Source organism: Argiope bruennichi, chromosome 6, assembly GCF_947563725.1.
Source record: "Argiope bruennichi chromosome 6, qqArgBrue1.1, whole genome shotgun sequence".
Lineage (NCBI taxonomy): Eukaryota > Metazoa > Arthropoda > Arachnida > Araneae > Araneidae > Argiope > Argiope bruennichi.
In genome coordinates, this window is record NC_079156.1 from 102,497,291 (window position 1) to 102,524,767 (window position 27,477).

The following is a 27,477-nucleotide window of genomic DNA, read 5'->3' on the forward strand; positions in this document are numbered from 1 at the left end:
AGAAATTCCGTCTGTCCGAATATTAGTTAACACTATGATTGCAAAATGAAGGAAGCTAGATTGATAAAATTCCATACATAGGTTTAGAATCAAAAGTGCAAAAATCTATTAAATTTTGAGCCAAATCCGGCAAAGAGTTGACTGTGTATCAGTATGTACTTTCAGAAATATGTAAAAGTCAAATATGTAATTCAAATATGTAAATTCAAAATCGCCAAATTTTGCGACTATTAGTGCAGTTAAGTTTATTAGAAAGTATGCACAAAAATTTTAGGGAGACTTCTGCTGGTTTTTGATGCAAGTTCGCAAATTGTACAGACTAAGTCTATGGCAAAGGATACCGACGTGCTCTGATTGGTTTAAGCCTTGGCATCTTTTTGGCAATGTTTTGCCAAAAAGATGCCATATCGAAATATATTTTTATAAAAATAAATAAAATTTGTGAATCCCCCCCCCTATTTTTTACGGTTTACATGTAATATTTATTAATCTGGAACACATATACAGCAGAAAAGATCAAATCCTGAAACCTAAATTCAAGAAATATAAAAATTACAATTTATTAAAAATATTTTTTGTGTGTGTTTCTTCTTAATATTATTTTGATATAACTAAAAAAATTAGCTACGAAATCACATATTCCGTTAAAACTTACATATTTATACGTTTTGGGCATTAATTAATCATCCCCCCTTATGTAGTTGATGGGAAAGTAACAAACGTTCAGCAACAAGTTTCAATGACTGCATAAACTATCTAATAAAGGCACGAAAATCATAGAAAAATAAGAATTATTTAATTGCTTCATCATATGTTGAGTAATTACTTTCATTTAGTTTTTATATTTCTGTGCATAAACAACATTAGTTACTTGTATTATTAGTAATATTTATTATTATTAATTAGTATTACTAGTATTATTTAGAGAAAACAATTATATTAATAAAAATTAGATCGTGTGGATATTCACTCGTATCTTCCATAAAACTAATGAAAGTTACAAAGTTTGAGCCAAATAAGCGAAAACTACACTATTATGAATGCAAAACATTGCCAAAAAGAGGCGAAGACGTAAACCAATCAGAACACGTCGGTATCCTTTGCCATAGACTTAGTCTGTACAATTTGCGAACTCGCGTTTTTAATCATGATTATCTGGTTTTCTTTGTGTGTGCGCGTGCGTAGCATCTGCATCAAATTCAAGATAATAATGGTCTGCTATATACAATATTATTCATAATTTAATTTTTTATATCTAACTTTCTAATTACATTTCAATAATAATAATTCTTTGTACACTTCAACCTGTATATAATATTTGTGTGTTCTAGATCCACTTCAGCATAAATTATTCTCCTCTTTTCCATCAAAAACCGCTAAAATATTCTGCAGGTGTTCAACGATTACTACTTGAACTTTAATATTCCTCCAGTATCTCAAGAGCCCCAAATGGACTTTGTCATAAGTATCCGACATGAAGTCTCCTAGTGTCTTAACACCCCATTCCAGACTCCGAACTTGCATCCCAGGATGCCCATAAAGCCTTGTACACCTTCCAGTCCTGCAATACTGAAGAGCCTTCCTCCAGTTTGACAAGTGACGTATGATTTGGGGGAACCGCGTTTTGGGTGGCATATCTGTTTCTAGCCTTGGCTGATCAGGATGATGGATTCTCTACTGTGCCTCGTTTTCGGCCTCTCTAGGGTAGGGGGAGAGATCCTACGTGTCTCGTTTGAGAAATTTACTGTCTTCTGTCTCATTGCCTTCGCTAGGTGTATGAATTAAAAACTTGTTTGCTGCGTTTTTGACAGTTGTTGCTTTTTCTTCGCAGATCCACTATTCGAGGTCTTGGTGCATTGTTTGGATAGTTCTGGGAGGTTTGTTTGGAAATGCATAAATGAATTGGTATTGCTGGAGATCTGCTGGTTGTTGGTCTGTTGTGGCGGAAGATTGGTATGTCACGATTTGAGACAGGTTCGAATAGATTGATGTTTTTCGGAAGAGAATCGTCGTTGGGAAATTGAATGCTGAAGATGGAAAGCAAGATTGTGACGGAAATAAATGTGCTTTGGGAAAGATATATTAATTATATGAAAGAGAGGGAATTGACGGAAATATGTTTTCAGTTCCCGTGATAGAAAATTTTTTGAAAATGTTGCTTGCTGAACAGATTTCCTTGTGGCCTTATATGCTGTTTTCGCGACAAAAATCATTTATTTTTTGGGGGTTCTTTTTTCAAATATGGTTCACAAAAACTACTCTAATATGTTATTAATACTTTATTGTCTTGGACAGATTTCTAAACTATCCATTTTAAACCCGAAAGAGGTTATATAAATACATTTCGAAATCCAGAAAAACAATAGGGTTTTTTTTTCAAATTTCGCAATAATAGCATATTAAAATAATTCAAAACATTACATAATATCACTGATTTTGGCTATTCCAATAATTTTAAGCCACTTTTATTCCACCATTGAAATATTAGTTTTTGTATTAAAATCTCAATTTGAATAAGAAAATGCTGTCTATACTATGAAAGCATATAATATGACATACTCCAGTAATTTAAATATTTTATTATAAAATGGTTATTTTTGAATTCTATACTCAAATAAACTGGGCTAAAAGAATATAGTTTGGACCTGGAGCTTTATCACATACGAAAGGCCTTCAGTTTCAAAAGGACAGTTTTCTGGGTACAATTAGGTTTTAAGGGTGACCAAAAAGCGCCAATAAAAAAATCAAATTTTAAAAATATACTCAAGTGCTATATAGTTTGCTCTGTAGTCGGATCACATGCTATATAATTTGATGATTGAATTCGCCGATTTGGCGAAATTTTTTCTTGGCACTTTTTGATCGTCGTTACAACCGACAAGTACCGTTTTCTGTTAAAGTATACCTATGTAATGTGAGATCGATCAAAGATTTAAATACTGGTGCCAAAACTGAAATAATAAAATGAATTTAAAACACGTTTAATGTAGTAGAAATCCTGAACTAATATATCTCCTTTTTCCATTTTTAGAGATTTGAGTAACAATGAAATATCTAAAATTGCTGGAGACGCTTTCAGCGGATTGAAAACTCTTACTTCGCTGTAAGTATTTTTTATATCTTATTTTTACATTAGTACAAATTTTAATTTAGAGTTGTAAAGACTTTGGTTGATTCCCATTCTTCAATAATTTACAGTTTCTAGAACTATAAATGCTTTGCTTTATAGTTCTCGAACTAGAAAGTAAAGCATTATCATATTTTATTTTGTAGAACATAAAGATTTTTTTTGTTGAAAGATATAGTACTTTTTTTATTTTTATAGTCCGCACTATAAGTCGTGAAAAAATGCAAATATTCGGCTCTTTTATGCATAATGAAGTTTGGCGATCTTGACGAAATCTGAAAATTGTCAAATTAATTGAATTATCTTGGCGATTTTGGTTTAGTCTGAAAATTACCAAGTAAACCCAGGAATGCAACTATCTTGGCAAAAATTTGGCATCTTTTGTATAATGAAGTTTTGCAATCTTAACGTAATTTAAAAATCACCAAATCCTGGAATCCATCAATCTTGTCATCTTATATATAAAGGAGCGTGGCTACCGTTTGGTTATCCGTTGTTGGCACGCTCTGAAATTGCCTTGTAAATCCGATTCTGTGAAAATAAAGAACTACCTAACTTTTTGTTACACGAATAGTTATATCCTATATATCGTAAAGAATCAAATTTTATTATTCGCGTGAAAATATTATCTTGGCATAATCTAAAAATCGCCAGGTAAACTCATTTTCTTGGTATATTCTAAAAATCGCGAAGAAACATGGAGGCCGTAAAATTAAACAAATACCAAAGATATTGTTTAGGTATCATTTAAAAATGGGGAACCAAACATTAAATTTTCAATTGCCCTATTTTTTAAAGATAGGAAATTAAATACAGGCGCAATGATTTTAGTTCACTTATAGTAATATGTTAAATATCCTTTTACAAATAAAATGAAATAATAAAGTAAATAAAAAAGTGTTTTGAGAAAAAAGAAGAAAAAAAGCCACTGTTTCATTTTATCATAGTGGCACCTACTTATTTGTATTTTTTAAAATAAAGTTATATGCTTTCAATTTTTTAAACCTCATAAACTATATATTTCGGTAATCATTGAATATCTCTAATAAGACTAAAATTTAAGATCCGTTTTTTTTAAAGATACATATCTTTCAATTCTCTTACAAATTCAATAAAGATATACATTTATTTAAATTTAATTATTACTTCATTTACTTAAAATTTCAAAAAAATTATTTTATTTACCTTACAGTGTTCTCTATGGCAACAAAATAACAGATTTGACGAATGGAGTATTTAAAGGGCTTACGTCATTGCAGCTATTGTAAGTAGAATTTCTTATTTTAATTTTGTTACTTTGATTGGAGAATGACCTAATCAAACTTTACTGACCTCTAATACGAGGAAAATCCGTGTTAGAATGTAACAATAAATTTATCGTTTGTAAATGTTTCAAATTACGTTGAATTAGTTTAATAAAGAAAAATCTTTTGCACGATTTCTTATTCCGTTTATTTCGGCGAAATTTAAAATTAATATTTATTGCAAGTACACGATTATGAGTTTGATTGCTTGAAATATTTATTACTTTAATTATAAGCCAATTACCAATTCTGTACTACGTGATTATAGTGTTTGTTTACAAATAATAAATTTCTTCTTTGCAAATATATGGATTCTTATTCACAAGCATTGTATAATTGACGACTAAGCTCAGTTTCTTTATGATAATGAAGAATAAAAAGATAATGAAAAAAGGATAATGAAGAATCAACCTCAATTGAATGGCTTAAAGTTATACTGGTGTAAGTCGTTTTATCCTTTATTTCCCCCAAAAAGTTTGAAATTTTAATTATTGGGGACATATTCACATGAATTTAGCATTTATGTTAAATTTGAATCAAAGTTATACCCCCTCAAATGATAACATAATTGTAGTTTCCTCCCGAATTTATTACCATAGGTAAGTTAATATCTTGAAAATATCCCGAAGATAATGTTAACTTCTTGAAAAAAATTTTTAAAGCAAATGTGACTTATACCACTATAATTTTGATCCATTCAGTTGAAGATTAATATCGACAGAAAGCTTACATAATTCTTCAAGATTAATCAGTGCATTCACTGGTCTATTGCTATCTGTAACGATGGCCGAAGTTTAAAAATATAACTGCCCCTTTTATTTGCATCCTATTCAGGTGCGCAAATTCCAGTTTCCGTTTTGGTTGCAAGCAACTCAGCGAGGTTCTTTTTTATATTTAAAGTGACTGAGTTATCGGTGTACGAATTAATCGAAGCATCAGTAAATAATATTTATGCTGATTCATTATATTCTCCTTTCGCAGATTTTTTAGATCAGTATGAATAAGGAAGATATCAGTACAAATAAATTATATTTACATCTAAAATGCTTTACAAAAAATAATTTTTTATTTCTTAATTTTTTTTCTTTTCTTGCTAATTTGTATAAGATTTTTTTACTACAACTTTCATTAATCTGTGACAATTATATCTGAGATAATAGGACAACAGCCCGTATAGATGAACGTATATTCTAGTTATTAGTAATGTCCAATTACCATAAACGCCGTGTAATACTATTTAACTTGCTCCTGCAGTAACTTCATTAAATGCGTGCGTTTCCACTCTTAATAAAGTGAATAAATCTATTCCATTTTAATAGCTTTACAGCCAGAAAAACTCATATATTAAACTATATTCATATATATATTAGCTAAATAGTTTACTAAAAGGCATATTTAAAGTACTTTCTTTATTATTTCTAAATAAGCATATTCTAACATCTTTTCTTCCAAATTCTACTTTCACATTATGAATTCATTGTATTCAATTTACAGCAAAATAAATCGAAAGAATCGATAGAACTCATTACTTATGCAAATAGTAGACCCGCCGGACGAACAAAATTAACTCTAATTCTAAACACCAAATCATCCATTATACATTTCATATCCAATTTTCATAAATCGCCTTCCCAACTAACACTCTTTGGTGAAGACATCCATCCAAAGGCAAAGAGAATTTTCACTTTCAGAAACTAAATAAAGCGTGATATTTAACTTGAGCCTTCCACTTTCTCAACATCAAACAGTCAAGAGGACTCGTTAATAAGTTTTGAAATTAATTCCAAAAGTAAAAGCGTTGCCTGTTTCGAATGAATACTTTTAAAGATTTCCGTTGTTGACATTTGGCGGCGGTACGAGTGGTTTGCAGCTGCCTGGATGAATATTTAATGATTTTAGACGATTGGCGAATATTATATTTGCTCGCAACTGTTGTGGGTGGAATGTTTAGGCAGAGGAAGATAGGGTTATTGGCTTATTGAATGGCGCTTTCTGTTAATGAGTTACTCAATTTTGAGTTTAAGAGAGATTCCGAATTGTAAATTTATCTGTCGACTTTGGTGATGAATGTGGAGGTTGGCTGCTTTTAATTTTGAGTTGGATAAAAGAACGGACGTCATTCATTTAATGAACAGATTCTTTAACTTTTTCCTGGCTCTCTGCTTGGTACAGTTCTAGGGACGGGTACCATTTGGCGATTTTCCGCCAAATTTTTCTCACCAAGCCCGCGGACGCTGTAATCTTCAGAATTTTATTTCTCAATATTATGACTATTTTCAAGAGACGCTGGCGACTTTATCTTTAAAGTTTGGCGCCAAATTTGGCGGTACCCGCTCCTAGGATTTAGCCCTCTGCTTTTCTTGGGTTGCAAATTTTTCAAAACTCCAAAATCGTAGCATTAATTGGACTCGAAAGCTTTAATTAACAATAAATGAAATAACAAACGTACAAACTGAACGGACTAGTACATATTCAATTTCGTATTTGAACTTGAATACGTTCTTTCAGTTGGACTTATACGTTTCAAATTTCGTTTTTATTCCAAGACGAAATTTGAAAGTTTTTTTCGTTTAGTACTCGATAGCTCAACCCATATGTATCCAATGGCGATTTATTTCGAAAAATTTGCCTATGTAGATGCTGTAAAATAAAAAAAGTAAACAACTTATTCCGGTAGACAGAACAATTTTTAGCCTTTTCTGAACGATGCTAATGAATTATCAGAATTTTGTTTCCATCGATATGTCTATATGTGTAGACATACCATTGCCATTCAATGTTATTTTTAATGAAATTTCTATGCGAATAAAGTCGTTTGAAGAAATTAAAATTTGAGTGCTCGTTGTCTTTGTATGCATTCAGTTGAATTAGCTGTCAGTATTTCGAGACTAAGATGAAATTTGAAACTTTTTATCCCTCAAAACTTTTTTTCTAAAATGTCTCAATCCATATGTAATCATTGCCGAACTATTTCACACGATTTGCTCATGTGGATGTTACAAAATAAGATAGTAAACAACTTCCAGTAGACAGACCTATTTTCAGTTTCTGCTCAATGATACAAATGGATTATGATATTATTATTTTTAGAGAAAATCCGTAGAGTTATGGCTTAGATAAATTTCGCTGAATAATCTGCCTTTGGACATAAATGAGTTTATTATATAATCTCATTTTTCTCCATTATGAGTAAATATCACTTCTAGCCTACAGTCGCGAGTAGCTTGTGTAAACATCATATGATATCTTATTATGTTACGATCTCCTCTTACAAAACCATAACAATGTATGTACCAAAACCTTTCCCCATTTACTCACTTTATATGCAACAAACACAAATTTTTCATAATACCACTTCGTTCTTTTCTTTTTTAAAAGAAAATATTACTTAGTCGATAGTAGCTTGTGTAAACATATATAATAAATTAATTGAGTTCAGACCGCTTCCAAGAAAACCATAACGCTCTATGTCCCGATAACTTTTCCGTATTAAATTTCGCTCGCCGAAAATCGCTTTATATGCAACTAATACAACTCGGTCCATAACGCCACTTCTTGTAGTAAAGCAAACCAAACTCTGCTGCTAATTGAGTTTCACCTGCTTATAAAGTAACGAAAACATTTTATTATTACCCCAGATAAGGCACTTAATAAAGTAATTGCCGTTTAAAATATGGTCCGGAGCACTGGCACGGACCCAAAAGTTTGATGCAATATAATTAGGCTGCTCGCTTTATTACCTTGATGTAGGACTCTTAACTTAATAATTTTCCACCCACCAAGCCAATATTCGCCGCTCGAGTGCGCGTTAAATTCAAGATTTCATCCTTTATGAATGAGGGGATGGGGCGATAGTGTAGGTAATAACTCCTGCCGACAGCATTAAAGTAATTGCACTTCGTTTGGAGCTTGGTTGCCTTTTCAGATTTGCTTTTTTGGCGGGTGCGTTGACCACAGATATTTGATTGTTCTGAGTCTTGCTACTTTTAAAGATCTTGTAACAATTGACAAAACGAAAGAATTTTCTTTATAATTATTAATATGTTGAGTTACTATTTATTTTTACTACTAATAAAATTGTATATGTGTGTATTTTGGCACTGCACAGGCGGGATCTTTTGCCCTATAGTTATCAAATTTAACACATATCTTATAACTTTAAACGAGTAATTCTTGTTTAGATATAAAAATGTATTTCGTGTATCTTGGAAATGGCTCTAACGATTTATATCAAATTTTATATTTAGATAAGGTTTTTCTTTTAAAGTTTATGTAGGTGTCTTTCTTCAAAACACACACACACACGCACGCACGCACGCACGCGCGCACACACACACACACACACACACACACACATCATTTTTTCGAAATGTCGGCATAGTCGAAAGAACAACATGAATGGAGCGTGTGTTGCGAGTCCTCGTTTTGAGTCGCGCTTTTTGCTTTATTTTTTTCCTTATGTATTTATATTTAATATTTTTGCTTTTTAAGTTTATCTTTATAGATATCTTCCCCTAAAAAAACGGGATTTTACACACACAAATAACGTTTTTTTATAACTAACTATTAGAGCCTTTTCCTAAATGCTCTTATTCTGACAATGTCATATAACGCCATCTCCGACCCAATTTCTCTATACTAAAACTGAATGGACGTTCAAAAATATGTCATGACAGGTAAACAGTAAAATGAATACTGTAATATAGCAGATTGTTTAGAATAACATGTTAAATCAAGTTCATTCATGATTTTTTTTATTTAAATGACCAGTTCATAGGTAGGTAAGATTGAAAAATATTCATATGCAATCAATATGTGATTCTAATCTAAATATTTTCACCGAAAAACACGATTTTACAAAACAAACAAACAACAAAAAAAGCCCTGCCGGAAAAACTTGGTTTTCCAAATATATACATATATAATCTAAAACGTGAGAATGTATATACCTTGGACAGTTTTGAGAAATTTAACTTACAATTAACTTGAGAAATTCATCGGTTACAATTATCCACAAAATCGTAGTTTCCATTTATTTCTTTTATATGAAGTAGCTTGTCACTTTGATATGAATAGAAACGTTTTAACTCTGAAATTGGTGTTAATAGTTATAATAACGAAAAGTTTAAGTAAATACAAAATTTATTATTTTTTATTTCGGAAACTTTAATCTTTTTGATCTCTCTCCTAGACTCCTGAATGCCAATAAAATATCTTGCCTGAGGAAAGATACTTTTGGAGATCTTCATAATTTGAATCTTTTGTGAGTATCATGAAAATATATTTTTTTAAGCTAAAGATATGATTTTGAGATATTTTGTGAATTTTAATAATAATTTTTTAAAAAAATGCTTGTTTGCAGATCTCTGTATGATAACAATATCCAATCCTTGGCCAATGGAACTTTCAGCGCTTTGCATAATATCCAGACACTGTAAGTATCAAATTTAAAAGAAATTTTAGAAAGAAAAAAATTTATAGTTTAAATGATAGCTTTGAAATTCGCCGCTTAACTATCTTGAATTTCATTTCTTATTGATAAATAAATAATTCCAAATGCACTAATTTATCATACTACTATTGGATCGCAACAAGTATTTGAATAGGAACATAGAATCATTAAATTTATTTAAAAATGTTCTTGATATAGAATTAAAAAAGGTTTGGCTCTGTTTTATAAGTTAAGAAAACATATATCTCGTTATCTTTTTGCAATGTGTAATAGTTGCTGTTTCAGAATTAATGAACATGCATAAAGCTGTTAAAGAGTTTTATGTTAACCTCTTTTGAAAAAAGAAAAAAAAAAAAAAATACAACAGCATTTCAAAATTTCTGATAATTAATTCTGAAAGTATTAATTTATTTTTCAATTACTGGGTCGCAAGAAACCTAGGATCATTAAATATGTTTAAAAATGTTCTCAATATAGAATTTAAAAAGTCTGGCACTGCTTTGGATGTAAAGAAGATATACATCTTCGTATCTTTTACAGTGTAAAACAGATATAAAAATTTTTTAAAATTTGGCACTGCTTTGGATGTAAAGAATATATACATCTTCGCATCTTTGGATCTGTTAAACATATATAATTTAAAAAGTTTGGCACTGCTCTGAATGTAAAGAAGATATATATCTTCGTATCTTTTGCAATGTAAAACAGTTGCAGTTTGAAGATTAATGAGCATGCATAAAGCTGTTAAAGAGTTATATGTTAACATCTTTTGAAATCAGAAAAGAATACAACAACATTTCAAAACTTTTTTCTCTTCAAAAAGAGATGGTTAAAAAAAAGTGATGACATTCGGTAATGGTTCGGAAATGAAGTATATCCTCATTTAAAAATTGTATCTCATCCAAAAGAAACAAATCTTCTTTCTTTCTTTCTTTTTTCTTAACAGCTCTTGTTCATTTTCGGCAAATAGTATTCACCAACTGTCCAAAACCAACAACACACTTCTTCCAGAAAGCTATTTTAAAATTCTTTCCCACATTTAATCTCACAATAATTTACGTTGACAAGAACTCTTCAACTACGAAAAAAACAGGAAGGAAAATTTACAAAACATCAGCTGCAAAACAGTCTGTAAAAATTAAGTAACCATTTTTTATATGCTATCGCCGCACGCTGCTTGTGAAAATCCGCAGACGTTGACAAAAATTAAGTTCTTTTTTGCGGGCAGGCGGCCAACTTCGGTCTGCCCAAATAGGCCTGGGGTGTCACAATGGGGGTTTTGGGCTGGAGAAATGGAAGTTTCGCGTATTTGTATTGTTCCATCTATCTCCCTCTCCCTCCCCCTGTGTCTTTCTATTTACCCAGACCCAGATTTCCTACTTGAGTAATCTATTATTTTCCTTGGGAAAACATGGGTTATTTATTGTTTTGTCCTTTCTTTGCGGAGTGAAAAAAAGAATTCATTAATATTGTCTGTAAGCAAAAGGCGATTGGATCGAACTCTAAAGGAATATTTGTTAACGAAAAATTACGTTTGCTTTATAATTATGTTTATATGGTTTATATGATTGAATTAAAGTACGCTGAAACAAAATAGTTTTTGTATTCATGTAATTTACCATCAAATATATGCGTTTAGTTTAATTTGATTAACTGTAGTTATTTGAGTGTATTTTAAGTGAAACTTCATAGTTTTGAATCGCAATCAGCTGACGAGGACAGCACATGAATTTGAATTCTTTTTGTGTCACCCATTTCCTCCTAAACGAGAGAATAGTTGACCATTGATTGGTGTATGGCAACGCATATACATGATGGATCATTCGTGATATTGAGTCTCCAATCCATAACTTGTGATCCTGATGCCGACTCTGACATGGAATACCTTGGCTGTAGCATAAATATAAAATAATTTTTATATTATCTACACATAATATGTCCAGTCACATTTATCATGTAATTGAGCTATGACATCAAGCCTTTGCATGTTTTTTTTTTATCTTAAATGAAACAAAAATTGATATCCATTTATCTCATTCAAAAAGCTACATTCATAAAAATATGTTATCATTAACAATATTCTCTGTATTGCTCTATTTTAGTGTTTCTTATAGTTTTTCTGCGTAAATCAATGTTAAAAACAAGTTTTATGCAGGTTTTAACAAGTTTAAGGATTCCTGTAGTGAAAATGTTAAAATCAGTAATACTTTACAAACGATAATGTTTATGGCTTTATTCTTTTGAAATGATTTTGTTTAAAGGACTAGGAATGGTCACATATTTGATGTGACATTTTTAACACAAAAATAATTCAAAACGTTTTATATGGTTAACAATTGTTCTTAGAATTAATAAAAATGGTAAATAGCTACTTTTTAGATAGTAGATACTCAATAAAAAACGATTTTTAAAATTTTGAATTAAAAATTAATCAAATTTTTAACTTGTTTTTGGATAGTGGGTAATCAATAAGAAATAGTTTTTCAAAATTTGAATTAAAAATAGATTAAAATGGTTGCTTATTTTTGTAGATAATTGTTTCTTGAGTAGTAGGTCCTCAATAAGAAATAGTTTTTCAATAATTGAAAAATGTTTCAAAATCATTTTTTCTGTTTTGAATTTTATTTTTAAATTTAAAAATTAATCGACATTTTTTTTCTCGATAATTATGGAGCATATTATTCTTAAAAATAATTTTTAGACCAATTTAAAAGTTTAGCTATTCAATGAGAGCAGTTTTATATTTGCTCATTTTTTAAAAATTTTAATGAATTTCTCAAAATATTTTAAACAAATTTTAAAACTAAACTTTTTCTTATTTTAGTTATTATATTCTTATACACATCGGCATTGTGAACAATATTAAATACATTTTTAATGAGCACTTTATGACTTCGATATAATTATAAGTTGAGTTTAAAAAATAAAATAAATATGGATTAAACCAAGCATGATATATTATCATGCTTTGACATTTCGGATTAAAGGTTAGAATTTTCTTTAAATTTTTATTTTTAAATTTATCCAAATAGCGTAAACGATAAAAGTTTTAAGTATTCAAATTTAAATAATTTTAATTAGAATTCCGAATTGTTAAAGTCCAAATTTGTCATTAAAATCTCTTTGTTCATATTTTATGATAACAAAGAAAATGACTCGTCCATTTTATCCATTAAAGATTTTAATTTCCTTTCTAATCAAATTACTATAATTAATAGCCTATTAGTTTTTTTAGAACACTTCTGACGATATATAATTTAACAAAAATCAATGGTTTTCATGAGTTAAATGATTTCAGAATCATCCACAATTAATGAACATCTTTTGAAACTTTCCGAAACAAATGCCTTTTTTTTAAATTAATTTTCATTAATTTAGCTTCCGAAATACTCCAAAAACACTAAAACGTGAAAAACCGGCGTTTTATGAACAAATGATAAATTAGACAATTAACTTCAGCTGAAGCCCGTCTGCAATAACCCGTCAGAAAATCGTAATTAAAGGTCAACGCTTCGCGCCGAAATGACACCTATACCAAAAGTGATGATTTACGTTCATATCACAGCCGAATCACCTTTGCACTTATCATCCCAATTTCAGCACCTCGTTCTCATCGAGTTTTTTTTTTTTTTTTTCTTCTTCTCTATCGTGAGTTTCTTTCGTGACTTCCGCTATCTCTTCATTCATCTTTTCTGAAGCGGTTTCTGTTTCGTATTACTCCTGATGCCTGTGTCATTTAAAAAAAAAAAAAAAAAAAAAAAAAACTGGGAGGAATTTTTTTTTTCTTCTTTTTTTTTCTAAAGATTTTGCCACGACGTTTGCCCTCATTCCATCCACAGCGCGCTGACGTTACCTGAGACATATTCAGTTTTTTTGTATTCTACAAAAAAAAAAAAAAAAAAAAAAAAAAATATTTATTATTATTTTTTTTGCAGTAAAAATCGTTTGCTAGTTTCAAGTTCACGATAAAACGATAAAAGCAGATAAATATCAGAGTTAAAGTAGGAATTCTTTGCAAGGTTTTATAATGTGTCTATTGTGTGATCGAAATGCTGGGAATTCCTTAAGTATTGTATTTAAGGTCTGTAAAATATCTATTACTAACCGAATTGAGCTGTTTAGAAATGGTAATAGACGTTTTTCATTGTTCACTGAACGCGTGTTTTTCAGCGTGTCATTATTTTAGTTTTGAATTGTCAGCATACAAATAGTTTGTTTCTGCTATAAATTTTTAGTGTAGGACTTATAAAAAAAGATTTATCACAATTTAATCGTCATTATAAAAGATTCAAATTTAACGTCAAGTTTATTTTTGTGGGATAATTTAAAATATTGCAATATCTCTTTAGATGTTGTTTATGGTACTGTTTCTAAACGTGGTACTGTCGAATTTTAGTTTAAAGTGTAACCAACTTATCGATTACTAGTATTTAAATCTTGAGTTTTTAAACTGCATAACTAGTTCATAATTAAAATTATGTAGACTATAAATTTCCATCAATATTTTTAATGATTTTTTAATTAATTCGTAAATATATCCCGAGTCATATCGAACTGTAGTTTATTTCATATTTAAAATGTTATTTAATAGTTTTAAGCAGTAATAAATTTTTAAGTTATTAGTGAATATTATTTGATCAACTTATGGTATTATGCACAGTTATTTGTATTTGACAAAGTTTTCATATTTATTTTAGAATAATTTTTCTTAATTAGTGATGGTTATGCAATATTTAGCTTAGAAAAATATTTAGAAATTTTATTGATATGTTTTCGTATTAATAATTAAATATTTCTCTGACCAATATTGAAATTATTAGAAAACATAATTCAGAATCAACATTTGTGCAAACTTTTTGATTCAAACGTTATATGGCAATGATGTAGCTGTCACACTGCATAGCAATAGCCAATAAAAACGCTGTACTCTAGATTTTGTCTTATTTTATAGACAATAGTGTTCTGTTTTTTAGCGAGATTTCCTCATCATTTTAGGAAAATAGTAAGGCCTTAATTCCAAATAAAATTAATAAATCTCAGTATATTTTAAAATCGTAACTTTTTTAAAATAAGGAAACAACACGTAAAAATAATACATTGTATTTATTGCAACAAACTTTCTTGAGTTACAGTATATAGGTAAATGTAACAAACGTAGCCTTTCATTGTTAGATATATTGCTATGTCTTGGATCCTTTTATGATAATTGATGGATATTTAAAAAATTATTTAATTAATCTTTCTATGTTTTTCTTTCTTTTAAAAAAATAAACAAAAAAAAGTGCTCAAATTTTAGTTTAGTTTTGAAAAAAAAGTTTCGATTGTTTGATTCGATTTCGATTTCATTTTAGATCCGATTCAATTACTGTGAATGAATTTATTGCCATATCCGGTTTTTGATATATGACACATTTACCATAATGGGAATAATGCGATTTTCTATGCATTTCCGCTTTGAACTGGAGACTGCTTTTAAATGGACGTAAATGACTACCTGATGTAGAAATAAGTGAATAATTTAAAATAGTTAGGAAAATTATGAACATTTTATAAATAAAAATCTTATAGCTTTAAACAATTCTTTCATATATATAAATTCATTTCGTGTATCTCGGAAACGACTCTAACGATTTGGGTCAAATTTTATATTTAGATAAGGTTTTGTTTTTTAAGTTTATTTATATAGGTGCCTTTCCCGAAAAGAAAAGAAAAGAAAAGAAAAAAAAACCCTCGATTTTACACACATACACACGCAAAAACGTTTTTTACAACTATTAGAATAAGTATATTCAAATTCCACTTCGAAGTGTGTGCAGTGCAACAACATGAATGGCGTATTGCAGATCCTTGGTTCGAGTCCCGCTTTTTGTTTTATTTTTTACTTATGTATTTATATTTAATACTTTGATTTTTATGTTCATCTATGTAGGTGTTGTTCCTAAAAAAAACGAGATTTTACGCACACACACAAAAAAGAAAAACATTTTTTTTATAACTAACTATTAGAGCCTTTTTCTATAAGCTCTCAAGCTGACAATGTCATATAGCGAGCGGCATCTCTGACCCAATTTCATCATGGTAAAACTGAGTAAAGTCCAAAAATGTAAGTAATGATAGGTAAACTGCAAAATGAATATTGTAATAAAATAGCACATTGTTTCGAATAAGATGTTAAACTAAGGGCATTCATGATTTTTTTATGTTCATATGTAGGTGAGATTGAAAAATATTCATATGTAATCAGTATGTGATTCGTATCTAAATATGTTCACCGAAAACACACGATTTTATATATATATATATATATATATATAAACTACCGAGCGAAATTTGGTTTTTTATATATTATATATATATAGCATTCCAAAGTGCTTTCATTTTCTATGGGCAAATAATAATTTGAAAAGGAGTAGATATGTAATAATATGTCTCGTTTCAAAGCAACACTAGGGCTATTTTGGAACGGACCTCGTAATTTTGAACCTCCGTCAGATAACGAGGACGACACTTGAGCTGGCATCCCCCCTCTCCACACCACACCAGCAGGAGGAAGTAATCAGTATGTGATTCGTATCTAAATATGTTCTCCAAAAACACTCGATTTTACCAAAAAAAAAACAAAAAAACTACCGAGCGAAACTTGGTTTTTCATATATTATATATATATAGCATTCCAAAGTGCTTTCATTTTTTATTGTCAAATAATAATTTGAAAAGGAGTAGATATAAGTTTCCTTTCTAGATTTTAAGTGTATCAAATACCTACAACATTATAAATATTTTTACGACATTATAAATATCGACGTGAATATAAATAAGTGGAGACCAATTCCAAACGACAACGAACGAGCAACATATTCAAGAGACTTCGTTAAATTAAATCCGAGTAATTTTATTTATAATTTATGGAATCCTCGTTTTTGTTATCTAAAATTTAATTTTTATACCAAATGTTATAAATATTATCTCCGAAATAAAAGACCAGTTGCTTTCGACTGATGTACATCCACTGACAGATTCTTCCTCCAAAAATAAAATATCTCCCACATTGTCGAAAAATCTCCGGAATCTGTCGTCCCGTCCTCACCTGGATGCCTCTTGAGGTTAAAGTATGTTATCTCTGACAAGGCTCGAGGAAGTAAAAATCCTAAATCCTAGACTCTTTACGATTTTGCGAACAAACCTTGCGATTAGATAAGAAATCCCCACACCCTCCCTTACTAAAACGTCATTGAGAACTTTTTTCTCAAGTGAAATGGCAACATCGTTCCCTGTTCCATTGAAGAACCCTGTTGCTCTTTCAGAATTTTGTTTCTCTTTAAAACGATGTTATAATTAAATGCTTCATATTAATCCTAGGGCAGTGCCAAACATAGGGTTTAAATATTATATATAGATAATTCATATATTTTTTTTTATGAAATATCTACGCCTCTTCCTAAAAACTTCTTTATAGTTTGATTATAGAAATTATTTCATGAAGATTTATTAGAAAATTTTTAAATAATTATTCATTTTTTTGGAGAATTATTAGGATAGCATTTTTTTGCGAAACATTTGGTTAATTTTTAACTATTCATTTGAAAAAAAAAAAACATTGAATGTAGTTGACATCGATTTTATTTTTTAAATACTAGGAATTATTTCAGCGTTTTTTTACAAATAAAAACTGTTTTTACTTTCAAAATTTTAATAGTTTTTTTTCAATACTGATTAATATAACAGCATATTTCCTTTTCTCATAAAAAAAATCTGTTCAGACGATATTTTTTACGGTTTGAGTCTCTAAACTAATCATTCGAACAGATGTTTTCATAAAATGATCTATGAAATAGATTAAAAATATTTTAGATATTATTTACAGTGTTTGTTTTAATATTATGTTGCGGTTTTAAGATGAATAAGAAAGAAAATTTGTTCTGAAAATTTTTTGACGGTTTTTAATACATTTTTTTAAAATTTATTGTTGGCATAAATAAAAAACAAGGTCTTTATGGTTTGATAGCAGAAATTATTTCATGGAGATTTATTAGAAAATTTTAAACTAATTATTCATTATTTTTATTAGAGAATTACCAGGATAACATTTTTACAAAACATATGGTTAATTTTTAAAATTCATTTGGAAAAAAACAATTAATGTGTTTTTGCTGCTACATGGCTTCCATTTTATTTTATAAATACTAGAAATTATTTCAGCATTTTGTTACAAATAAGAACTGCACAATCAAAATTGTAATTATATATTTTCTAATATTAAGAAATATAACAATATTTCTTTTTCACATTAAAAAAAAGTCTGTTCAGACCATATATTTACCGTCTGGGTCTTCAAAATAATCATTCGAACAGATGTTTTCATCATTCGATCAATGATCTATGAAATAGAATAAAAATATTTCAGTAATTAGTTACAATATTTTTTTTTATAATCTGGTTTTAAAATGAATTAGAAAGAAAAATTCTTTTTGAAAAATGGATGACAGTTTTTATTGCCTCTTTTAAAATTATTGCTGGCATAAGTTAAAAACAATTGATATTAAACAATGCAAATTAATTAGAAATTTATATTTCGTATTGGTTGGTTTAAGACTGCAAATTTTCTTTTTCTTGTATAATTTGTACCAATAATCAAAATTTTACGTTGCCATTGATAAAATTTTCCTACTCAAGGAAGAAAAAATTTAGCCGTTTTTTTTTTTTTTGGATTTGCTTTTATTTTTAAATAATTTTCGTAAAATATTGGTGCTTTTTTGTGTGTGCTTGTTTTTTAATATTACCTGAAAAGATTAGGTATGATATATGAATTGAAATTTTTTAGTTTTTTCTGATTTATCGCCATTGACAATATTTCATAATTATAGATATCCGATCTATAACTTCTTCCCTAAATCCTCCAGCTTGTGTTATACTTTTTTTTAATGTTTTCTGAAATCAGATTTAAGTATCAGAAATTTATGATCTACTAACAATTTTTTTTGTTCAGATCCAGCTGAAAGGAACCTCCACAATGCCCATTGCATCAATGTTTTAATCCTATAGCACATTTTATACCTTAAATACCCAAAGATTGCTTAAAAGCTTAGACCCCACCACTGTTTACTGGACCTGCAAAAAAAGTTTGCCCAATCGAATGCTCTGTACATCCCTTACAGCTTCACCTACTTTTAATCCCTAAACTGAACCTCACTTTTTTTCTTATTTGATTACAAGCTTTTTTTATGGTTCCCATCAAACCAACGAACTTTTAAGCAGAAATATAAATAACCGAACCATTTGGCTTTGTGCGTCCATACCACCCCAAGACTTCCCTAGGGCACCTAGTGAGGAGGTACCGTTTGGGTTGAGGGTGCTGTGTAAAATCGTTGGCATCTCCCTTAAAAATCAAGATAATAATAAAAAAATAAAGCAAACATGTGGAATAAATGGTGGGGTATAAAATGCTTATCATTGCGGTTGCTGCAATGGCTGTGGAATTCGGTCTGGGGGAGATGTCGAATAAGTTAATAGCTGTCTTTTAGAGATAAAGAGCAAAAAGGCGTTGGCTAGTGTAGTTTTGAAATGTTTTGACTCCACCCAAGGAAATAAAACCCAAAATGTTTTCAAAATATTATCTATGGTACTTGTTAACTCTAGAGTTGGACAGTGTGAACAAAAAAATGCTAGAAATTTCTAATAATCTTCTTCTGTTTGACAGTACTTTAATGAAAAAGGTTTTTGAAACTCTTTCTATCTATGGTTTTTTTTTTCTTTGTGGAAAAAAAAAACTAAACAACAACTTTTTCAGTTTAAAAATTATTGAAACGATTATCAGATCAGAAACACATAAGAAAATTAATTTTTTTAAATGCTGGAAAATACCTTTTTTTTTCTAGATATCTAGTATTAAAATAAAATAGCAGAAGCTCGAGCATTAATTTGAAAAATCAAATGTAAATTGGAAATTTAATTACATTTATGATGATTCTGATTTTTATGATACTTTTTATGAATTTTATTTTTTATTTACTACGCTGGCTCGTCTTATTGAAAGGGCGTAAAGTTTGACACGATTCGAAGCGAAGAAAATACATGAATAACAAAGACAATTATTTTTTTAAAAAAAATAGCTTTTATTAATTTTTTTAAATCTGGAAAAGAAATGTATTTTAGATATTCAGATAACAAAATAAAATCGCAAATCCTAAAGCATTGATTTGAGAAATCAAACGTAAATGGGAAATTTAATTATATTTTTAATAATTCTGATTCTTATGATTATTTTAATGATTTTTTTTTTAATTTCCAACGCTGCTTCATCGAAAGGATATAAAGTTTAACACAAGTTGACGGAAAGAAAAATTTCTGTAGATACCTACTACATCCATTCTAGATGGGCGGAAACTATATACGCAAAGAAACAAATAATATTAAACAAAAAATAATATATTAAATATGAACATAATACTAATAAGGAAGAAACAATGTATAAGTAAATGTAATGTAAATAAGTAAAATTCACAAACTCGTAGTAAACTTATTTAATACAATTGAAGAACAAGAAATATCAACATTCAATAAAAAGAAAGGAGCCTGTAATACAAATTACTAGAGAGGGAAAGATGTTTGTTATATAATTTAGACAAGAAATATTATGTCTGTAATAAAATTTAGAAAACTAGTGCGTGGAGGTAGACAATTCGATGTATCAATTATTAAGACAATTTATTGTATTTGGAATCATGATTTTAAAAATCACTCGAATATTAAAAATTATATCTTTATTCTAATGTAAATTTCCGAATCACTCTCTTTTAAAGTTATCTGAAGGTATATTTAAATGAAAACAATGTAAAATCTTATCTTTCTAACTCACTGACTTTTTAAACTATATAATCAATTATTCGCTTACGGGCAGACAGACGAACTTATTTTCCTCCGGTTAATTTCATCCTAAAGGTTGAAAAATTGAAAGCAGTTAATCAATTTGGTGAAAAGGACATACATAAAATTTCATGTCTGTTGCTTGCTGCATTTTATAATGTTTACATACCGATAGACAAATAATTTCAAAACCGATTTTTTTTTTTCAGATTGAGAAAGATTTAAAAAGGTGAAATTCATCAAAACTCTCTAGACCGATTTAAATTTATGATTATAAAATATTTTCTTTGTATATTTCATATATGAAGAGGGAAGGAAAAAAATCACCCTCTGCTTACCTATTTATTACTGTTATATTTATTATAGCTTTATATAGAAACTGGCTTTCTTTCTTGCATATAACATAGCATTTTTAATTTATCATGCTTAGAGACCGAAAATTTTTTTTCCAAAAGCTCTTTTATTGGATTCAGAAAATTCCAAAATTTTAAAATTCATATAATAATCCTGAAATTGAATTTTAACGATGATATTATTAGTTTCTATTTTCATTCCACATATTTAAAAAAGTTAAAATTTCGAATTTCTGACTGAATTCGTATTTCTCCGCTCATATTATTAATTCTTATGAACAAAATAAATAACCCATGCCATATTATTTTGGTTGCATTTCATTTGCAATTAGGGCTGCATTTTGTCTCGAATGCATTATTATAGCATCTTCTCAAACTGCTGAGTTAGTTAAATGAAAATAATTTTGCTGAAAAGTAATTTCCCCCGTTTTCATTATCTGAGTGGTTCCATTTTAAAATGGCAGCAATTATCATACTTTAAAGGCACCCAAACTATTAGGAATATCTCTCTCTAATGAGATCTAAATTCGTTAGTGAAATATTCAAGAGTTGAATTATCTTTCTCAACTCACTAATGATCTGTATGAGAATTTCATTCCATTTGCGCAGTCGTTTCAATTTCAAAATGAGTTGAGAGTATTTTTAGAATTTATTTAAGCCTAGCATCGTGTGCTCGCTATTCATCCACAAATATATTTGAAAATACTACCTCTACTTTATTTATTTTCCTTATTTTTTAAAAGTAAGAAATAGGAAACAGTCTAGACTCATTATTGAAAAGATTAGGATTAAAACACCGCTTAATACGTATTTTTCAGTATTTTTTTCTTATATACTCATATAGAATTTTAAAACAGTCTTCAAAAATAGTTTTTTAAAAATTAAAATTGGCATCGTTAAAAATGCAGACGATTTTCTGGCTGTGATATTCTTCGCATAATAAGGAATATGAAACGGTCTGTACTTATTATTTGAAAAATTAGAATTAAAACGCCGCTTAATTTATATTTTTCAGTATTACAGTATATATTCTGCTGTATATTCAGAAAGAATTCTAAAATATTCTTCAGAAATAGTTTTCAAAAAATTAAAATTGGCATCGTTGAGAATGTAGACGATTTTCGTGGCTGAAATTTTTCGTATAGTAAGGAAAATGAAGCGGTCCAGATTTATTATTTGAAAGATTAGAATTAAAGCGTCGCTTAATTCATATTTTGAAACATTCAAGTACTTATTCTGCTGCATACTCATAAAGAATTCTAAAACATTATTCAGAAATAGTTTTAAAAAATTTTAAAATTGGCATCGTTGAAAATGCAGACGATTTTCGTGTCTCTAAAATTCTTCGTACATAATTTGCTCTTCTGTTATCTCATGTGAATAATATTTAAAAATCTGCAGTTATCATGAAATAAAACAATTCTAAATATTCATATTTTCTTTAAAGGAATTGTTTTGAATCTAATTCTGTATCAAATTTATGGAAATTTTAATGATTCTTAACCGTATTTAATGGTTGAATTCGCTTTATTATTTATGATTAGACAACTAATATATATTATTGCAGCGTTTTTTTATTTTGCCATTTGCATATTCTTTTATGTTGTTATTGTGAGCCAATTAAAATTTAACATTCATTTTGCATTTTACAGAAGAATAAAAGACAGGTGTGATCAAATGCTTGATATTCATGAAATCTCAATGCCAAAAGCGCAGCTGCTATTGGCATTGGTCTATGATATTAGTTGAATTTTTTCCGCGTACAATGTTTTATTATTTCATTTGTGTTTTGCAGCTTATTATCATGAATTTTTAAACGTGCGACATTGAAGCATTCTTCAAAAGTAAATCTGTTAACAAAACTAAATCTTAGTGTTTATCAAGAAATATTAGTTGAAGAAATGAAGTAGCAAAAAAATTCATACAGAATATCAAGTAAGAAATCATAGAATTTCACCAACTCAGACTTTTTCTTAACGAAATAAAGTTGCTTTACTAGTAACACTTTTTTTTTTTTTTTTATGCCCGACTGGTACAGATACTGTACTGTTAAAGCATTAAAATTTTATCACCCCTTTTGTCATATTACTAACAGCAGTGTGAGAGGTATACTTACACTATAAAATTATTATTTTTACTCTAAACACAATATTTAAATTCTTATGGCTGATGTAACCATATCTGGCTTTTGTCATAGTTTATTTTGTTTCAGATAAATTCTTAAGATACAACCGCAGCTGGATATACAGCTGGAGTGGTTTCCTCGAAACTTTCTCGCATACTTTCTAATAAAGTTATATTAGGGAACGCCTTGCATGGCACTGGTGTACAATAGTTACGAAATTTTATCCTTTAGGGTGAATTTAACATTTTTTCTGAATCTGTCGCGTGATCCTTGCCAAGTTATTTAGTAATTAAACACTGGCATGCGGTTAATGGCATCCTAAAATTTGTATGTATCTGTGCTTTGAATCCATTTTTCCCAATCAATTGAAACAAAAATTTCTTTAATACTTACATTTGTGGCTACAAAACCTCATACAAAATTTAATATGTTTAATTCATTACGTTTTTGAGTTATCGCGTGTATATATTTTTTTTCTCAAACTATATATCAACAGATTGCCAACCCCTCATTAGATTTAGCACAAAATTTGACAGTTGTCTTCTGTATAGATATTAAATGTGTCTACTGAATTTATCTATTTAGCTCTCTTCGTTTTGTAGTTACCATGGTAACTTATATTCGAGAAGCCGGACAGACAGAATTCCTCGGGACGGATTTTGCTCAAAATTTGATAAAAATCTGAAAATTTGGTATAAAAACCGCCTAGCTCAAAGCGTTTTCGAATTATCTTTGTCACAGACAGACGGACATTTTTCAAAAATGATTCTTTTTTTTTTTTTTTTTTTTTTTTCGAACTCAGCGAAGTCTAAAACATGGAGATTTGTCAAAATATGGAGTTTGACTTTGTTGACGATTGTTTCTTCATACTTCTTATACTAGAAAGTAAAAAAATCGAGTTATAAACCTAAAAAGAGTATCATCGCATCTTTGAAATTCATAAATTAGTCATCATCCTATCAAGTAAATACTTTGATGAAATTCATTTACTTTTCTGAGTGAGCCGGGATAGTCTGGTTGGTAGGGCTCGTGTCCTTTGGGTTGCGAGTTCGAACCCCGACAGCCGAAGACTCTCCGTGTGTGTGGTGGCTGGCGCATATATAAATCTGTCATGGTCACAAAGCCCTCCATGTCGAGAGTAATACCACTGGGGGTACTGGATCAGGGGTGATCGTTCTCTGATTCAGGTCTAAATTCCGATCTGTGGATGGATGGATGAATGAATGAAATGCATGAATGATGTCCGCTCCATAAAAAGGGTTGTGACGTGGATGTAGCTAAGTTGTTCTCTTGGCCCTATATGGCGCTACTAAAAATCAAGAGACGCACCCTCGGCTTAAAATCACTGACTTCTAAAGTCAGTGGGCTTGTCTATGATAAATGCCATTAGAAATAACAACAACTTTTCTGAGTTTTCTTCAGGAAGGATATTGCTTAACTTACGAGTTGGCAGATGTGGCGTAACTATATAATATTCTGACAAATCAAGGTTGTAACAGATGCGAATCAAATTCAACAAATAAACGTGATTCAATTTAAATTATATCAATAATGAGAAGGGTGTAAAAATGACCCGAGCTCGATATAATACTTTTTATTGGGATCCTATTATTTCATATCGATTTTGTTCTCCGTTTCGTACTTTTTTCCGTATAAAAATATACTCATTTCTTCTATTTCGAAAGTCAGTCGCTTTATAACAAGGAGGCAAACCTTTATTTAATCTATACTTATAATAAAGCTCAATGTGTGTGTGTGTGTGTGTGTGTGTGTGTGTGTGTGTGTGTGTGTGTGTGTGTGTGTGTGTGTGTGTGTGTTGGCGCTCTACAGGCCAGATCATTTGACATACAGCTATCAAATTTCGTACATGTATACCTTAGAGGTCGGGAATGTGCACCTGGGGTCCCTTTTTTTGAAATTTTAATTAGAATTTTAATTATTAATTAAAAACTAACTTTCCCGCCAAAAAAATCTTCCATTTTCCCCACCGCCAAATAAGTAAGGCATCAGTTGTTTTTTTCTCCCAACAGTAATGAGGCTAGGGTTAAAATTTTTCGACGGATTATTTCAAACGATTCTGTTTATTTTCTTAATGTTTTATGCATTTAAAATTAAACATTGTTAATTAATCCATGTTTCAGATTCATTCTGAAGTACTTCTGAATTAAAATAACACAGAATAAAGGAAATTAAAAATGTCTAATCTGCATAGCGTTACCCCAACTGGCGTAGAAAAATTTACGCATTTGCGTTAACGTAACTGGCGAAGAAAATCCACGCATGCGCATTGTTCTGATTGTTGGCATGGCAACCAACGGACGATTTAAATTATTTTTAGGTTAGTTGCATTCTTTTGTAAGTAAAATGTATTTATGTTATTTATATATTTTTTGTATATGCTTATAGTTTTAAGTACATCGTTTTTTAAGTAGTTTTTTTTAAACCTGTTTTCGACCAATTATTTTAAACGATTCATTTTATTTTCTTAGTGTTTGATGCATTTAAAATGAAACATTGTTAATGAATCGATCTGTTCATGATGAATCTGAGAAATTTTTGTTGACAAATTCTTGAGATATTACATAAATTAAGAAAGATATTCTTTAGTGACCATAAAGTTTAAATGCTCAGTGACTCTATTATCAGTAATCATATTATTGAAAAAATGCTTTGTTTCAGTAAAAAATATTATTATATTAATTGAAGATTAATCATTTACACTTTAATTTAAAGCATAATTTCTACGAGGTGTAACAGAACATTAGAGAGATACATATCACGCTATAACTGAAGGCCTTTATAATATTATGAGTGAATTATATGACTATCAAAATTTGAAGTTTTAAAATATTTTGCTGAAGAATCTATTAAAGTTGGAATTGCGTAAAATATTTAATGGTACGACCGGAGTTTTATCCCCTGCTTGGCGAAATTTTTAAAAATCGCAAACAACGGCCTTGCGAAATGTTCAAAAGCAAAGAAGCAGATGTTCAATTATAGTGCTTAATAAAGATTGCCAGCTTTGGTGCGTTATCTCAACTTGGCGAAGAAGGGGGTTAACTCCGGTTCAACCTATTTAATTATTAAAATTTAAACGAACATTAAGATTGGCGAACCGGCTGGTCGCCAAAGGCGGCTAGTATTATTATAAATCAATCTGTTGATATTTCGGGAAAAAATTACAATAAAAAGAAACATAATTACTAAATTTCTCCTTCAAAATGAGGTAGGTAAACCTTTATTTAATATTATTATATTATCCCTGCTTTGCATGATTTCCCTCCCCCCCTTTTTTTTGTGAAATAAATCAGAGTTATATAATTCATGCCTAGATTAAAGAAAAAATGCTTTAAAAGATCCTAGTATAAATATATAATATAAAATAATTAAAAAACTAATATAACTAAAATAATTTTAAGAAACAATGTCAGTACAAAATCTTCAATGTCTCTCATTTCTAAATTTCTTTACTCATTATCCCTTTTATCAGCAAAAAAAAAAAAAATCTCAGATTAGTTATAAAAAATATTCAAGAAATCGCACGTTTTTTCCAACCACACCAAACAGCGGAATGACAAGTTCAAACCCGCTATAATGATTGTGACATTTGATTTGTTTTTGACAGCTACTTTTTTATATTACATAATAGCCTTGAAAAAAATTGCCAGCAACAAACAATTTATAGTACACCAGTTTTGTGTACAATTTTTTGTTCACTAACTCTTATGAGGGAAATTTCGATCGTCATCAAAGAAGAGTTATTATACTAATATTATTATAAATAGGAACTATTGATATTTTTGGAAACATTACAATAGAATGAAACATAATTACTAAATTTCTCATTCAAAATGAATTATATTTCACATCACTGTCATTTGATGTCATATTTATAATTCATTATAATAAACAATACTCCATTTATTTGAAAGGGAAAATCTCATATACCTTAATAATACCTCCTCGTTTTTATTTACAAGAAACAAATCCTATTTCAATTTAGTAATGGACAACGCGAGGTACAACTCCACCTAAAAGAGGTAGAAAAGAAATTCAATTTTTTCTCCAATGTCCACATATCCGATGTCAAAACTAAGCACAGATACCGCCCAATTCCCTAGTAACATTGTATTTTCTAGAAGAAAATGATACACATCCCTTACATGCTTCAGTGCAAAAAGATAGAGTCGGAAAGACAGACAAAAAGCTATTCGGCACACTTAAGTACAGTATTCTTTTTGCGACCACCACCA

General features: G+C 29.4%; 1 protein-coding gene across 4 annotated transcripts in view; it reads left to right on the plus strand.

The window, feature by feature from the left end:
* Positions 1-27,477, plus strand: part of LOC129971211 (protein slit-like) — a 482,178-nt gene that overhangs the window by 352,514 nt on the left and 102,187 nt on the right. For all 4 annotated transcript variants that reach the window (XM_056084788.1, XM_056084790.1, XM_056084789.1 and 1 more), the window contains exons 11-14: positions 3,032-3,103; positions 4,320-4,391; positions 9,623-9,694; positions 9,794-9,865. In XM_056084788.1, coding sequence (XP_055940763.1) covers positions 3,032-3,103; positions 4,320-4,391; positions 9,623-9,694; positions 9,794-9,865 — 288 coding nt within the window. The remainder of the gene's footprint in view (positions 1-3,031; positions 3,104-4,319; positions 4,392-9,622; positions 9,695-9,793; positions 9,866-27,477) is intronic.